At 31.4% G+C, this 18,698-nt stretch overlaps 1 protein-coding gene across 1 annotated transcript in view; it reads right to left on the bottom strand.

The window, feature by feature from the left end:
• Positions 1 to 16,542: 16,542 nt before the first annotated feature.
• Positions 16,543 to 18,698, bottom strand: part of LOC134696533 (uncharacterized) — a 44,529-nt gene continuing 42,373 nt past the window's right edge. The window contains exon 4 of the mRNA XM_063558374.1: positions 16,543 to 17,069. Coding sequence (XP_063414444.1) covers positions 16,636 to 17,069 — 434 coding nt within the window. The 3' untranslated portion in view covers positions 16,543 to 16,635. The remainder of the gene's footprint in view (positions 17,070 to 18,698) is intronic.

Here is an 18,698-nt window from a genome sequence, read left to right as displayed (position 1 = left end):
CAAATGGACATCGGTACTGGTTTTTCTCATTGTATCTGCTTCTTTGAATTTTGGTGGATACATGTAGTTGTCGTATTGGCATGTATACAACATCTCCTTATTTTCATATTTGGATGTATGGTTTTCAGAATAAAACACACACCTTGTATTCAGCTACAAATTGCCCGACATGACTTAATGTGAAACAAAAAACAAAACGTGTTTTGCCAGAAAAAAGAAGAATTAATATGGGATGTGCTCCGAAATCACATAATCACAATGTTTTGCTAATATATAAACACAATCCTTAATTATTTGGTTTATACAAAATCATCAAATTATAAAAAGTACAGTACTAGACTATCAAATGGTCATGAAATATTTGGTCTGGTAATCACCATAAAAACGGCCAAGGAATCATATAATCAAACACTCATGATGAGGCTCATTATGGCTCGTGCATACATATAGCGTTTCAGAACAACATAAGAAAATTTGATAAACTAAGTAGAAATAATCAAATCTTGTATAGTTTTGTGATATCTAACAATGCATGGTGCACTGTTTCGTTAAAAAAGCCTAGTTAAAATCAATTAGATGTTTTATATAGAAATTTACGTGCAATGACAATACCATATATTCTCCAAATTTAATGCTTTTATTTTATACATGTAGTTTGGAAAATGTAACTATACCGAATGATGAACGGGGTGAGTGGTGTAGTACAATGTAGTGTCTATATGTATACGAATTTGTCATTTATTGTTTCTTTTTTTCAAGTTTTTTTTTAAAAGGTTCGGGCAACACACACAGGAATATAGGAAATGACTTTTTAAAGACCATGAATTCCTATAAAATTGGGAATGACATTGAAAGAACATTAATTCCTATAAAATATATTGGAAATGACTTTAAAGAACATAAAATACCGTAAAATACCACACACGATTGGCAGAAACACGTTGAAGGTACACGTTAAAACGTGCCTTATCTCAAGTTAACCAATATCTTCCAATACAATTGTTACTTAATAAAATATCATCGTTTTATAGCAGTACGAAAATTTAGTTTATTATTGATGTAGTAATAACCCTTACAAAATAATTACATGTATTGCGATAACAATCGTATTAATTACTAATAAAAATACAAATGATTTCACATCAAATATTTAATTATGAAATTAACAATACTTCATGTACTTGATAATTGGATGATATCAATAAAAAATAGATATTATTAGCACGTGGGTGTCGCGCGCTAATCGCTTTGAAAGAGAGAACGCAACATAGACTGCTTAAACGTTTGCTTTGCAGACCATTATGTAAAAGAATAATGATTGTGATTTACAAAAGTTACATAACATCAGCATTTGTTGTATAACTCTGCTGTTAAGATTGCTACATAACCCACAAAGGAGTAGCAAAGTAAACATCGTCTAAAATTTACTGGATTCGTTATCTATATACCTTGATTTTTGTTGGACATCATCCAGAGAGTGCTAATCGAAATCCAGGATTACAGAATCGTTTTTAATTGATATTTTTTCGAAGGCTATAAATAATAACATGTTAACATGATTGACAAAAAGTATAATTCGAACAGTTTTATTGTCCGATATTTAGTCCATTGATTTTTGTATCATCTATTTGATGTCACACGTATGCTCTCTATTGAATATTCCGTAGACATGACATTCCTTTTTTTTGGAATTTATAAATGTAAATGTGTAAAATTATAGAACGTTTTTGAACATGTGACACGTCACCCATTAATATACCGAATTGTATCCTGCACTGATAATCGTCAGAGATAGCCCATTTACCTCCTTTCAAGAAGGTATTTTTTTAAAACCATTCTTTCTTTCTTCGTTAAAACAAATTGCCGATTACTCTCGATATTAATATGTTTAGCACCCCATTATTTTAACAGTAATGAAACAAATGCAGACTTACCAGAGAGAGAGAGAGAGAGAGAGAGAGAGAGAGAGAGAGAGAGAGAGAGAGAGAGAAAGAAAGAAAGAGAGAAAGAGAGAGAGAGAGAGAGAGAGAGAGAGCCATGCATTATGAAAAGTCTAAAACACATAATGCTAGTGGGAATGATTATTACTTATTACTTGATATATTAGTGGACAAGGCCATATTCTGTTATCTTGTATGCTGAACTTTTATTTCGATTATTCAGGACTATTTTCGTCAGAACAATTGTACTTACCATCTTATTTAAACTGTTTTAAAGAGACAGCTGTCTGGTGGGAATATCGGATTAAGATTCTGCTGATTTGATATTCTATAAGTGCTTTTTTGACAATAATACTGCATCCTTAAACATTATTTCATATGAGTAGGATCGCAAAATTGAAGTCTTATTATAAAGGGTATAAAGGTCAAAGATTTTTCAGATAAATATCATTAAGAACAGAAATGTCAGACCGATATATAAAAATGCTTATAAGACTTTCTATAACAAGAAATAAGCCTATATTTCTCAGTTCTATTAGCGCTTTTCAATTATTTTTAGTTCGACTTAGAAAAAACCTTTATTTGAAGAATGATCTATGTAAAGTGCAAATACAAGTCTTGTATACACATTAAAAGTTTATTTTTTTCTTAACCCGAGTAATTTACTTCGGTGTTAACCCTTTAATCCAAATTGTGTATGACACAAGAAATATAAACATTAACAAATGACAAGCACCCCCGGTGATACACACACAGTCCAGATTCTACAGTATTTCAAAAAGCTGTATTAGATGATAAAGAAAATACCGTTCATATATACTGAATGAAACCCAGTTATTTTTAATCAGCTCGATTCTAGGAAAGATGTTAACCTATTCACGGGGAATAAGACTGCTGTGCCGGCAAAAAAATCCCACATACTACGTGGTTACTGCTAATCAAAACGTATGACATTTATTCACATGTTTGTGCTCATTCGTTATAATTATTCGAGAGACAGATGTCTCTGGTGATCACAAACAAAACATTAAATTCAAATTTTGCAACTTAATATTTGCATTTTTCAATAAAATTTTACAATTAATTTATATTTTCAACTTTATAACATGCTCGTCTCCTATGTATATTCAGTTAAATTGAATCCAGATACTAAAAGTTCAAATAAATTTTGCTTTCAGAGATATCCTCGCAATTAAGTTACGAAAAACAATGACTACAATTTTATCAATGATCTTTGCATGACTTGTTTTACAACAAAATACCAATTACTCAATTTGTTTTAATTCAAATCAAGTATTTAAAAACATTAAACATCCAAATTGTATTCAAATATATATCATACCACAATGCAAACTGATTGCATTTCTACTCAATCCGTGTCTTACATAAAATCTTTGCAAGTAATACTAAACAACATAATTTTATTTCATTTTAAAAATATATTGCACATATCGGTTTCACTATTTTCCATCAATGTCAAATCATACAGTTGCACAAATATCAACAGAGAACACAACTGATTTACTTTGTCAACCTTTTTTTTTTAAAAAAAACTGCTTTTTCCTATCAAAGGCAAGGCGAAAGTTACCAAATGGATATTCGAACTTATTGTTGAAAACTAACTTACAATGCCATGGCATTAATTCAACACAACGTAGAAAACTATAAAGTTCAGTAACACGGACCCCATCAAAAAAATATTTTGAAACAGATATTCCATAACGGTCAACCAACTCGTAGTGTTTCAAAGGATGATATCAACATAAGTATCAAGTAGAACTTTTCTATTATTGAATTCGTCTTTTCATTGTAACGAGAAAAATCCTGGTGTATAACTTTATCTTAACAAATGATACAAATCTGCAGTTTACGTTTCGTTTGTTCCTATATAGCCGTTGTCTTTGTTACTGGTAACATCTTATAGTAAATGTACTACAGGTATTACATCTGTTGGAAGACACATAGGTTCAAATGTATCGTAATTCTAAGCAAAATCAAATCTAGACAACAACAGGTTCAACAGCAACAACCGAAAACAAGAAGTCTTCCTCAAACTTATCTTATTAGTGATCGTTAGCAGAAATGAGTGTGTAGTCAACTTTTTCATGAATACTGCGTGCTCAAAAGTGTTACGATGATCTTTCTTAAATAGCGTTATGTTGTTGATATTTCATCTAAACCATATTTGTTGGGTTTCTAGCATACGCTGTTTGTTGTATTGGGGCGGCTTAATTTAATTGAGAGTAATTTTTAGTTTCGTGAAGTACTTTGCAATTTCGTCTCTTTAACAAAATGTAATCTTGCCTAATCTAAAAGGCTAATAATAGATTACTGAATTGTGTTTACAATATGCAACCGTTGAAATGCACATTCCAGTCAACATCAATCTTAATAATTAATTGTTACAACGAACATCGAACTATCCATTTTCAATTTACGTTTGATAATTGCTGCTTTGTTAAAAGATCTATCAAACTGTTCAAACAGCGTGCACCTGTTTTCTCTCTAGGTTTAACATTGCGTAATTTCATTAACATTTGTTTGTTAGCTGCAAAAACCGTTTCGTGCATGCAAGCTTTGATTTATTGGAAATGACACTTTCCTTTCTCAGCATCAAAGACTTCACGTGAAGTGACCTTTAGTGAAACATATAATATCTTGTTAATTAATGAATCGTTGCGTATTATGTTTTTTTATTGTCATATCAATTTCAATCAGAAAACAAAGTAGTCAAATCTTCTTTGAATTTAAAATGTCACAGGTAAAACTTGATATCGGGTATTACTATTACAATAACCTTAAAATGAGCAGTGTCATTCCATCCATATAGGTATGTGGGTTCTTTGTAAATAGAGAACTCTTTAAGAACTACGAAACATAAATCTTGATAAGCGATATTACTCTATTTTAACCAGATAACTCTTTGAAGTTTAACAAAAATAAATTCTGACGGTAACGTTTCATCTGTCCTTATGGTGCCGATTATAGTAACCAGAGAATTCTTAAAAGTAAAAATAAAATTAAATGACAAACGATATTGTTACATATCACTCCACCATTGAGTTTCGTCATTTATACTAGTACATATGGAGACTTGGTAACTGAATAACTCTTAAAGTAAAAGTTTTATAAAATGTCTTGGCAAACAATTTTATTCTGCAAATTGATGTTCGTGATCTGTATAATAAGAACACCTCTAGACAAATGTAATTGATATGTCATGGACTATGCATACATAATACAAAAGTGCATTGCACAGTACTGTTTTCATTGCACGGCCAAATATAAAAATGTCTGAAGCATTTGGAATTCAAACAGTAAACAGTCTAAAAATGTAATTAGTTGGAACATATATTGGTTCTCCCGCAATCTTTGATCGTAGGAAATGCTGTTTATTTGTGAAATTTTCACGTTGAAAAGAAAACGAAAAGGATGTACTGTTACCGTAACTATTACGAAAACAAAGTTGTTGTTGATTAATTCAGAAAATTATAAAACTAAGCTTCCTAGGGGAGATAAATCAGATAATTGAATTCATAAAGAACAGAACAGCATGTTTCCATTCGTATTACAATAAATACACAGGAAAACAGAACTGTTGTATCATTATTTATCTTAACGCCTTTTAAGAATTTACTATTAATATATGTTAATGATAGATTAGAAAACAGGGTACACATATGCTCGTTTCGCCAAGAATCTCACGTAAATACATGTTACTTATATAATTGAATGAATATAGAATAAGATGGGTATGATTGCCATTGAGACACATATCCACCAACGTTCAACTGAAGTGAATATAAACTTGATATTATTAGTAACATGGTGGATACGTGACCTAACACGATATATATGGGGTCAGTAAATTACATATGGAGTGAGAGCGAATTTGGTCACGAGCACACCGTGTAACGAAACTATCTTACCGACTAAATTTACATGTGGTACAAAATGTATTTAGACTAGCGGCCTATCAAAGTGATTAAGTCTTCAATACTTAATATTAAGAACCTACTTCCATTTGTCTATACAAAAACAAATGCCAACAATAACAACTTGTTAGCTTTAAAGCTGTTTTATGAATTTATTTAAATCTTTATTAATTTTCTTCGTGTGTTGAAACCTTTCACATGTTTCCTCAATACCGTGTTAATCATATAAACGGACGTACCATTTTCTTTTTAAATGGAAGTACATTGTATCTCCTTATTAACCCCATATTACAACTAACCCTATATGGTGATTATTTCCACATTTTTGGTACAACGTGTATTAAACTTATAGAGTTACCACGTGTAACCATTCATATCCTTATAAATCTATATTAGGTTAGATAATAACAGATATTGACAGCAAACCAGTTATACCAAAAAACAGTACTATATAAGTACAACACCTTGAATATATAAGCGGTCAGAGAAAAGCATCGATAGCTGTCAAAAGATGATTAATTGAAAGCCCTTTGAACTCTAATCTAGAAATCGTCCAATTGTGTAGTTGTTTCCTCGCCAAAGGAACGAACCCTAGGCTGACTTTTCAAAAGTCAACCTCCTATCTGTTGACTTTTAAAGGAAAACAATTCAAGAACAAATTAATCCTTAATCAGCTTTTGATAAAATCACACAAAACAAGTACACGTGTAACAAAAATATTTTGTAACGTTTGTTTATGAATTGTTAGATATAAGTCATATTTAAATTTTTACTTTTTTTCATTTCATACAAGTTATGAAGGTGAAAGACGTAAACATTGAACTGTTATATATTAGAAAGGAAAAAAATCGTCGTATGTTGCAGTTTCGTGTTTCTATTGGTCCGTTGTTTTGCTCTTATGGCTGATATTTTCTCGCAGTTTTTGTTTGTGCACGGGATGTGTTTGTGCTTAAGCGGTTAATTACTATTGAAAAGCGGTATACTAAATAAACATTTTGAGCATAATCATTATGGGCAAGATCTAGTTTTAAAATCAAAGCATTAAATGACATGTACTTTAAGTGTTCTAGCTCAACATAAACAAAATCAGAAGATGTTGTATGATTGCCAATGACAACCACTTAATAACAGACTATGGACAGGCACATGTTTGCTGATAACGCCTTAACTCATCGGATCGACACAAAGCAGAAAACCATCTAAGAAAACAAAGACTTGACATGACTCAGTCTTGATATACATTCCTAACAACAAAAACACACAGAGTACATATCTGAAAGTCTCGTAGTTATTTACAGTTTGCACATAGTCGAAAACTACTACTAAACAAATCATACATCTAAGACTAAATTATCTCCTACATAAATCCCATCAAATACAACATTTTGTTAATTCTTCTTTTATATATTACCCAGTAAGTCGTACAGCTGTACTGCATCAATGTATGTGTCATTTTTTTCTCTTGTGGATAGTTGTCTCATTGGCAATCATACCACATCTTCTTTTTTATATTTATCAGTCTATGACCAATACAAAACCCCCTTACTCTTTTAACTTATTACATGAAATAATAAAATGTCCAGCCACAGTGTAAGGATCTTAATATTACAGTATTGCATTTTTTTACATGGTGATTAAGGTAATGCCAGCTAATTGTATGGGCTACGGTGATAAATAATAGCTCTAGAGCGGACCGATAAGAACTAAAATACGAAATAAAGCTGATTAATTGTGCTTTATATTGAATGATAGGCAATAATGTATCTGTTTTCCCAAAGAACAGATATTGAAGGCATTTTTGAAGTGATAAATGATGAATTATTATAAAATAGTACCTCTTATGTTTTTGTACCTGTACTTGTACATCTTGTATATGGACATGTTGCTTGCACGAAAACTTATATGGTACGAAACTAAAATCTTTTGATAACGAAAACACCAGAAATACACACTACTTTTCAATCAAATGATCTTACTAGTACTATGACACAACTGTACTAGGTTTGAAAGGGGGTGCTCCAATAAACTACCTTATACGACTCTGTATTTGTCAGTGTTATGTCTTGAGCCTGTTGTTCAGTGGTAGTAGGTAGTTGCTGTATATCATTTTGTTTTTTTCCTTCATTGTTTTGTACATATCAGGCTGTCATGTTTCCTTGTTGATGGAATTGTTTTACTTCGAGACTTTTATAGCTTTCTGTGTGTATGTTATCTTTTCATTGTTGAAGACCGTACAATGACCTATAATTTGGTACCTTCTATGTTATTTTGTGTCCGGCAGAGATTTGTCTCCTTGGGAATCCTATCTTCTTTTTTTAATTTCATAGCTATCGATCCATAAAAATTCACGATACTTATTCAAGATCAAATTATGAATAAAGCGTGCTTGCTCATAACAGAATGTATTGACTGACAAGAATAATGGTTGCATGATAAAGAAAAAAAGTATAAAGTAAAACGTTCTTTGGGGGGATAAAAGATTTTAGCTCGTAGTGTTATATTGACGGTATTCAAGTGCGAATGTATAATATAATGGTTTCATGTCATTTATTTCTAAATCAAATAGTTTCTATCTTTGTAATGAATTCTGCATGACATTGTCAATTGGATTTTCGTTTCTTGTCTATATGAATGACGAGATACACCTTTTGATTAACAGTCGACAAGGGAGTCTTCATTCTCATATATCTTTATTGTCCTAAGAGATAACATTTCAAATTTGCTGTAAAATTCTTTCATACAATTATTTGATATGTACATATCTTATACCAGCAGCTTCAACATACAATTATATACATTCAACGCGAGTTGGATAGTTACTTTATGACATATAGACAATTCACGTAATTATGAATAATGTGAAAATACAACATTTTGATTGGCTAATATGAGGCAGATAATTGACGCTATCCCATGGTAAATAATATACTGCCCTTCACGGAGACGCTTTATCGAGTGGTGCTTTATTACTACACAGTGTTGTTATGTACGAGACTTTATGGTTTATTACTTTGAATTTAAAAAAAAATAGACAGTAAAAACAGAATATTCACTATAAAATCTAAAACAAAATATACCTGAAAGGGAGATAAGCAGATTGGTATTCCTCTAAAAGACATTATCAACCTCGGTTTCGCCACGGTTGACAATGGTTTCTCGGGGTAAAAATCTGCTCTAACGTTATGTGAATGCTTACAGAAATTACAACTCCCTAATTCACAGCTACCATTGATAGATTTGGCCATATTTTCATGTAATTTTTTCCAACTATTTTGCATTTATACATCCTTGACCTTCAGATATTCAGTTTTCAGCGTCCCTGAAGAAGGTAAATAGAGAAAAGCGCTTAAGACACATGAAGTTTATAACGTGTTGTTTTCATTTTTTAAATATTTTATGTTCTAACTGGTTCCCTGATCTTTCAAAGGACACAATTATTTTGCCTCCTGATAGACATTTTTCAATCGTCTTTATTCTTATGAATATTTATTTTTATCCAAAATCGCCAAAAGAAATGTTTTGATCGTATATTTAATACATCTATCGAAGCAGTCATAAGCAAGGATAATACAAAATTATCCCTTTTGAAATATTCGTCGCTTTGCTGAAGTAGGTTTTATGCCCAACAAAAACACAAAAGACAGCAAGTAACGTCCCCTAAAACCAAACAGACTGACGAATGAATATTGTTATCAACATACGGTAGTCAACAAGAAACGTGGAATCTAATATAATAATCAATTTAAAATTTGTAAATAAAGACGGTCCGACTCTATAAAAATGACTGACTATTTATAACAGACACCAAACACGTTCTGACATAAATACCAACTAAGAAGAAAAATACATACAATTCCCTAGTGCAATTTTCGCGGAGACAATTATTTTTCTTTCTCAGTCAAAAATGATGTGCTACTTTATTTACATTTGTCCAGAAGCAAAGCCATAAACTAATCAGAAAAAATATCCTTACGTTATATTACGACAAACCGTGACAAAAACCCGAATAATCTGCTTCGGGTACATTCTCGTCGAGGTCGAGGTCAAATACATATGCCGCTTACAAACTATTTTATTTAAAAGAAAATAACATGTAAGACAGGATATAATACAAGTGAATGAAGACTGTGTATTCTTAGAACTTACAGTGTTTGCTGTTGGTTTATACTAACCTCTAGGTGTCTATTGGATTGAATAATGTGTCTGCCTGCTGTCGACTTTAATAGTTATCTCCATCTATGTAATATGTTTATATTCATCAACAACAGGTTATATACACCAACGAGGTTATAGATTTGTTAAAGACATATACAACGAGTAATAATTAAGGTAAAAATCGTGATTGAACTAATGCATGCATATACGTCCTGATCATCGTCTTTATTTGACATTTATTTCAAATTTTACCGCACCGTTTTATTTTTTGATCGGAAGGTTATTCAAATGCGAGTATATTTCCGCAGTTTACCGGATTGGGCCTTTGGTAAACAACCAACACAGAGCCCGTGGAGCACGCAAAAAATAAATTATTTGATACATTTTTTTATATTATTTTTCATGCGTTTCAAATTGTTAATTAAATTTTACCTTAACATGTTTTCTTTTCTCAAAATTGCGCTTTGTGATAGACTTGTTAATTTCAAACGAGTAACCTTTTTGTTTAGATCACTGCCTTTGCGAAAATATCGGGGAATACGAGAAACGAAGACAATTATTCAATAGCAGTATGAATGATGATTTTTATTATATAACTGATTTTCTCTTACAAGAAAGCTTACGTAAACTTCAAGTATATAAACCATATTCAACTTTTATTTTAATTTGAACTTTCATATAACTTTAAAATCCGGCCAATGCCAGTGATGAGGTATAAATGTTTTCTTTGCTTAATTCCATACCTGGATATCATGATAAAAACAATATAAAGACAAATATGTTCTCGTATTATAAACAAGAAATGTATTAATTTTCTAATAAAAGTAATTCCCTACTACAAAAACATTATATTTACTTGTGAACGTAATTTTATTTAACCCTAGTGTATCAATGGTTATAGTTGTCGTTCTATTATTGTTTTACAGCTGCCTCCTTTTTATTACTTTTTCATTTATATTATAGCATAGATCGAATTTTATCCTAAAGTGTATGTTTAGTTGTTTTGATTTATTGTATGATATACAACCTTCCTTTTTGCATTGTCATTATTATAACATTTGATGAGTATAGATTATAATTTTAAACATTTTTCTTCAATATTCACGCCTAAATGTCGATTTTTAAGAAATAACAGTACCCTGTAGACACAAGCCGACGGATGCAAATCTATACAAAGTCGGTATTTGTTTGTCAAGTTCGTATTATGAAATTAGTCCTGTTGTTTGCAAGTAAACCGGCAGATATTTTGGTTCAAATTGGAATTCTTAGACATTAGAAAAGTACTATGCAAGGAAAATCGCAAACTTAAGGACTATGGTATAGGTTTCTCTCATTTGATCTGCTTCATCTGAACTTTGTTGGATAGTTTTCCCATTGTCATTCATATAATATCTCTTCATTTTTATATTTACATGTATGATATTCAGGGAAGAGTGAAATACACACCCTATATTCAGTTACAAATTGACCCGGCATGACAAAATATGTAACTATTTAAACAAGAAAACAAACACGTTTTGCAAAAGGTTAAATTAATTGATTAAGGGGGTGTCTCAGTAATGACATAATCGAATTTGGTACTGCATATGTTAGATTCGTCTATAAAAGGTCCATTTAATCCAAAGTGTTTCGAGCCAAATTATGTACTCACTTATTCTAGTGAAATATTACACATATAAAGTCTCAGACTATACGTCTCTTCTCTTGGTAAGATCATTGTTCTTTGAAGCCAACACAGGAAATTTAATGAAGCAGTAACATTATATTTATAAATGCTATGTCTATAAAACTTTCAACCGCTGGAAATACTAAGGATATTTTTTACTATAGGAATATGTTACACTAACTGCTGATGCAAAATCAGCAGAAAATTCTCACCACCAATGGTTTCAAACTTTACTTTATTTGGCATTTTATATCCTGTAAATGGTTTGATTTGAGCGCAAGGATTAGATTCTTTGTAAACAAAACGTGTGTCTGGCGTACAATATTATATGCAAGATATCTCAAATGAGCATTATGAGAACACAAAATATAATACAAATTTATATATTTCTGTATACATGGTATATGAGTAAACAAAAGTTGAAAACATATCAAAGTCTTTAGCAAGTGCAAATAGTTAATATAGCTAAATTGGGGTTTTGGTCAAATGCATGATTTATATTGTGATTTTTTTTTAAATAAATAAGTAAATAGTCTTTTTGTTTAGAATTAGGATAGCTTGTTGTATAACATAACACAAGTAGAGGAATTAAGGTAAAAAAAAAACGTGTTATCAAAATGTCACCAGGTTTAACTAAATACGATCAGCTTTTTAGTTATTCTTTATTAAACTTAGAATTGCTGATTGATTATTGTCAGATTAGGTGAAGGTCTTAAACAGGAGTCACAGGAGCAGGACCGGGTCCAAGTCTTTGGTTTCTCTGTTATGCATACATTACTCACTATTCTATACATGCATAATCCACACTATGTCACAAAAGGGAATACGACACAATCGGTAAAATTAAAATTTGAAAACAATTTTAACCATTAAAGAGGTACACAATTATGAAGTATGACAGATATATCTATCAATCGCCGGTACGCACAATTGCCATCTACATTTGGATAATATCTGACAGATTGAATAAATGCTTGTTTTGCTGACTCTTTGTCTTCCATTAACTGAAATGTTATACCCAAAATATTGTAGGAAACGCCATCCATAATGTCCTTTGATATCAAATAGTTTTCTTCTATAGTCGTTTGTAAATGCAGAATTGATTCCTGACATTTTCTATGATCGGTAAGATGATAATGACAAAGAAAGCAGAGAAAATGAGCATATACAACTGATGGAATACGGAATTTTGACAATACTACGTCAATATCTAACTCATCTGGTGTTGACATGCAATTTGGATAAAGCATCACAAAATCTACAAGTAGCATTTTCCAAAGATGAACAACATTTATTTTCTTATATATATGGGTATCTAAAAAAATATGATCGAAATATGACATCTTCATATGTGGATACAGTTTTTCCGGTGAACACTTTAACAAAGAATACCGTATAATTTCCAGGCAACTTTGAATTGCTTTGTTTTATAGAATAACGAAGCTAACTGGAGCCATCCAGATACAGAATCGTGATATAAACCATGAAGCAATGTACTTACACAAGTTTTGTACTGATTATAAATCGATTTGTTGTCGTATATATCCTTTATTTGTAATGTCTCTGATGACATCCTTGACATATAGTACAGATACAAGTTTTTGATTTTTGAACTGTTTCTGGACAATATCATGTGTATTCCGTTTCCCCATAAATCTTCTGAAGCATTAAAATGACAAGCTATACGCTGCACGATTGACGTAACTTAGTAATTTTTCTGTACTAAAACTATGCACATAACTTTTTTTCTGTTGGATAAGTTGAAAGTGAAATGCTAAGTGCTAAATGCTACAGATGAAATACAATGCATTCCCAACCATGACTGTAAATAACATGCAGCTTATTTAAGAGTACTTCTCGAACATTTCCTTTCATCTTATCTTCAAACAAATTATATTCGGAAATGAAATAATGTGGACAAACTGAGTATTCAACACAATAAATAAGTCTCTTGAAATATCTCATAAAGCACGATATCAGATTTTCTGGTCTCCATATTGATGTCGGCAATTCCTCAGATAACCAAAAACAAAATAGATTTCATGAAGTATGAACATAACAAATCTTTACAATATAAGTCAATATCAATCTTGTCTTTTAAAAACATTTTCATTAGGGCATAACATAGAAATTGTGCATGTGTAAATGTATAGATAAGAAATTTTTCACCGACAGAAAACGAAAGTCGCCATTCTATATTTTCAGTTGTTGACCCTTTTGCCCCGATAGGTACAAACAGAACGCCATGTTTCATAACACTGTATCTGACATAAGATCCTGGCCATGAATTATTAGATCGTGTAAGCCATGGCTGTGCTGGTTTTACCCACGATTTACTATGTAAACAGTATGCAAGATCAAACCTTCCCTTTTCGTCGGAAAGACACGGACCACGTACAGATGAATACAAGTCGTCTATGAAGTTTTCTTTAAACAACACATTTGAAAAGTACTTATGACTTTTTATATTTTCACAGAGTTCTAATATACACTTGTCATTGCTATGCAAAAAACGTAACTGTACAAAACCTGGCTGTGTATTTTCAGTTTCCATCAAGAACTGAGCGGTATTTCGATTTATTTGAATGTTTGCTTCTTCAAAAACATCATATTCTTTGAGTGCATTACATCCAAATCACTACCTATCATCTCAAGTCCCTCACCAAAGCTCCCACTTGTAATTATTGTATCATTCTCACCGTTTGATAAATTATCACGGATTGTATTCATTAATCGGATTCTTTCGACGAAGTCTTCATTCCCAACGATGTGTTCACACAAATATCTGCAAAAATCTATTGATAGAATCAGTGTGTTCGATTCTATAAAATAGTCAATGTTATAAGATAAATCGAAATACTGGTTGTTCACTAGTTTGTCTTTTATTTGTATTGAGTTCAACCATTTAAGCTGATATTTTATAGTGTCTCTTTCTTTGTTATGATGTTACACTTTTGTTTCAGGGAAGGGTGAATGTTGGTACATTTCAAAACGTTGAAACTCGCTGCAATTGTTAGCATCTGTCCTAAGTCAGGAACTTGATAGTCAGTGGTTGTCGACGTTTGTTTATAAAGATTAAACCGTTGGTTTTCCTGTTTGAACTGTTTTACACTAGTTAATTTTGAGGGCGTTTATAGCTTGCTGTTTGGTGTGAGACAAGGCTCCGTGTCGAAGACCGTTCTGTCATCTATAATGATTAACTTACAAATTATGAGTTGTCTCATTGGCACTCATACCCCACATCTTTGTTTATATTTACATCCCATTATAAGGAAGAAAGTCCGACATAAAGTCTGTTGATTGCACTGTTGAAGAAAAAAATCAGATTCAATCAAGAAAACATAAACAATTTGATAATACTGCTAATCATTCATTACCTGTATATGTAGTAGATTAGGGATGTGAAAATAATCTTCTTTCTTTCTAATTATGTCTATAATTCGATGTCTGCTTGTTGTCAGTTGCTGTTACTTATAGAAGCAAATCCTGAATGGTATCATTTTCTAAGACGTCATTGTTAAGAATTTAGCAATTTATTAGTGATATATTGAGAAAAAAATCAGATGTATTAGCATATATAGTTTCTAAATTTACTTTTAGTATAATGGAGTGGAAAATATAAGTATTTTCTGTGTGGCTTTAATTTGAAATGCTCAGTCATTATGTTGATGTTTTACATTTCACTCTATTCGTGAGCATGATGCATTGCAAGATTTCTGAAGTCAAATAGGAACAAATATATAAACACGGACAAAAATTACATGTTTTAGCAAGTATTCATCTTTTTTTTCTCTAATGTAAAAACCATGGTAATAAATGAAACTATTTAATTTCAGTTAAAGAAACATAACCGTATTGTGAACTCTTTCAGTTTTACTGACTATGATTTTTTAAATGTGGCATATACCAAGTAGAAACAAAACCGTATTGACACAGCAATAAAATTCACGACACAGGCGCTCTCGAAGGAACTTCGTTAGATCTAAATTTACAATTACCCTTTTGATGGTTTTTATATGTCTTTTAGTCACTTTTCGTTCTCGACGCTCGACATGAACTTTGTTGTCCTTACCATTATTGTTAAATAAGCAACTGGGTATTCTCACTTTAAAAAATTCTTTATCTAAACAATTGAAAGTATTGAAAGTACTATTTGAGTTATGTATCATAGTCTTAATCTCTTTTTATCTAAAGAACACGAATTTCAAGCACTGGAGAGGATAACTACTCGGAGAGAGGTTACTTGAAATGACTTTAAATTAACCCTACAGGTTGCTTGAAATGACTTTAAATTAACACTACAGGTTACTTGAAATGATTAAGAATTAACACTACAGGTTACTTGAAATTATTAAGAATTATCACTACAGGTTGCTTGAAATGACTTAAAATTAACACTACAGGTTACTTGAAATGACTTAAAATTAACACTGAGCTACCACCTTATTCATTGTTACCGTAGCATATGTTATTTTCATTTATACGGATATGCTATATGTGGTGATGACAAAGATAATGAAAAAGAAAAGAAGCTGGTATAATGTTTTAATTGAACATCAATGTTTAGAATTTCATACATAAGTAAAGATCAAAAATAGATATTTAACTTTGCAAGCTTGATCTATAAATTATCACAACAATGCGTATGCATATGGCATTTAATATCATTATATGAGAACAGAAACAATCTGACAAAAAAAAGGTTAACAGTGACAGGAAACACAGTCTGTTTAACTTCAGAGTTGTTCCCCTTAGTTAACTGTTCTATATTGGTAGCTAGATCGGTAACTTGAACCTTTCTGCCTTCAATATTTTCAAAAGAAACTTTTCGGTTACCTTGTTCAGACGTGAAAGGTTAATCAAGCCAAACATGTAGTTTCAGTCATGCTGGTTGACCTAATTTTTTTCATAAATATATTTTGAACAATAATACCCCGGGTTACCCCTTTTCCACATCATTAGAGCATTTTACACATGTAAAACAGCAACAAAACAAAAAGGCCAAACACAACGCAATACCAATTATTGTATGGCATACAATCAAATGATAATATGTGAAATTAAAAACAGTTTTATCGCACCAATTTTTAGGTTCATGAAGAGGGGAACGGAAGTTTGGTATCCAAATATCGAAAAACCAACAGTTTCCGAAAACAAACCAAATCGACAAGAATATTGTTAAGCCAACATTTGCCATCCTGCTAATCGTAGCCAATTCATTGTCGTCGTGGTAATCCTCATCATCTTCGTCATTCAATAGACGAATCTGACTACACATCATAAGTGTTAGTTTTATTGTTCCAAAGCATCCACCAACGAGTAAATAAATTGGTAGCTTTCTTTCCTTTGGACAGTCCTCCAGATATTTTACTCCTACAAGAACATACGATTGCAATCTTTAATAATGTATTATCTTACCTCCTATACATTTCTAGTAATATGATTGATTTAAAGTAACCATGTGGAGACCGTGTATATTTCATATTAGGTTAAAAGACGGGCATCTTTCAATATACGGTTAATGGTGGTGTTACGTACCATTATAAAAACTATATGTTGAGGAAAAATCTAGAAAGGTTCAGCAAATCCATTTACCCATAATTTGGTTTTAGTTTTCGTATCAACTCATATTCTTAATTTCATGCAGTTTCTGATAATTTTGACAGTTAGACATGTAATTGTATGTGTTAATATGCCAAAGAACTGAATGATATAGTCTCTGCGCCTACCGGAAACGAAAAATAAAAATAAAACAAAACACTATCAATATCTTGCAATTGGCGCGTTTTTGTAACTTTGCCTCATGCATTAACATAACCTTTTGAAAGGCTGACATGTAATCATACGTAGAAATTTGTAAGTTGTATGATACAAAAAAGGATGCAAAAAATATACTTTAACATAAAAGATTTATAGGAAGACATCTTCTTCATAAAGAGAACAAGTCAAAAACCAAAAGATTAAATCAGAACAAGAAAACATGAAAGAGAACATTGAGGCACTTTTTTTAATTTTTAAAAAATGACAGCAATGGGCAATAAGAACTCTTGTAAAATCTATAGAATAACAAGCCTATAAAACATACGCAGTACTTATACAATGTAAACATCTGCTTGGAATGAAATACCAAAAAATTCTGTTTTTGTCTGTAAATTACCCAATCATACATGTACACTGACGAATCATTACAAACACACATATTGCTCTACCCGCTGGCATAGATGCCCTTAGCCAGATTTCCCACCACTATCATGAGTTGATAACTGGTTTGGCTTTCCAAAGGATTAAGTTTAAATGCCACTTTGCTAACATCAACTTAATTTGATATATAGTTCACTTGGCGTTCAAATTGAAGTCAGACCTATTCATAATATTTGAATCACCAAACGTGCTAAGGGTCATTTGTCAAACCAAAAAAAAAACAGTTTTATTGTAATGCTTCGAGAATAGCGCGACTGATCAACTAATGAAAGAGTGATTGTCGACCTTAACAAAAAAGTACCATATTAAAAACGCTTAAGAAAAGCGCGACTGGTCAATCAAAGAAGAGTGATTTTCGACCCCTACAAAAATTTATCACACTGGAAACGCGCTTATTAAAAAAACCTTACGTATGAAAATACATTATATGCGGACAAACTGTGAACACACCATACAGGTGGAACAATTCTCACGTAACTAGATCAAACTTTACTAATGAACGGAAATTCACCATAAAATAAGTGAAGGAAATACCTGTCAAGAGGTTAAATGTATGTCTAGTCATCTTCCGAGATTTAATATTATCGTGTTTTCTTATTATTTATCCCGATTTTTAAACAATTGTCTGTATTTAATATTTATGTTCTTTAATCATGCAGTACCATATGCTCTAAATGATATATTTTTTGTTTTCAATATTAAATGTTGCTAAGATTGTGTTTGCGTAAGATGTATCGAAAATTATATATGAGATTATTTGAAAAAGAGACTAGTGTCTGCGCTGATATCTTTCATGTTAGC

Source organism: Mytilus trossulus, chromosome 14 (genome assembly GCF_036588685.1).
Source record: "Mytilus trossulus isolate FHL-02 chromosome 14, PNRI_Mtr1.1.1.hap1, whole genome shotgun sequence".
Lineage (NCBI taxonomy): Eukaryota > Metazoa > Mollusca > Bivalvia > Mytilida > Mytilidae > Mytilus > Mytilus trossulus.
Note: the sequence above shows the minus strand (reverse complement) of the source record. Positions and strands in the feature narration are given on the sequence as shown.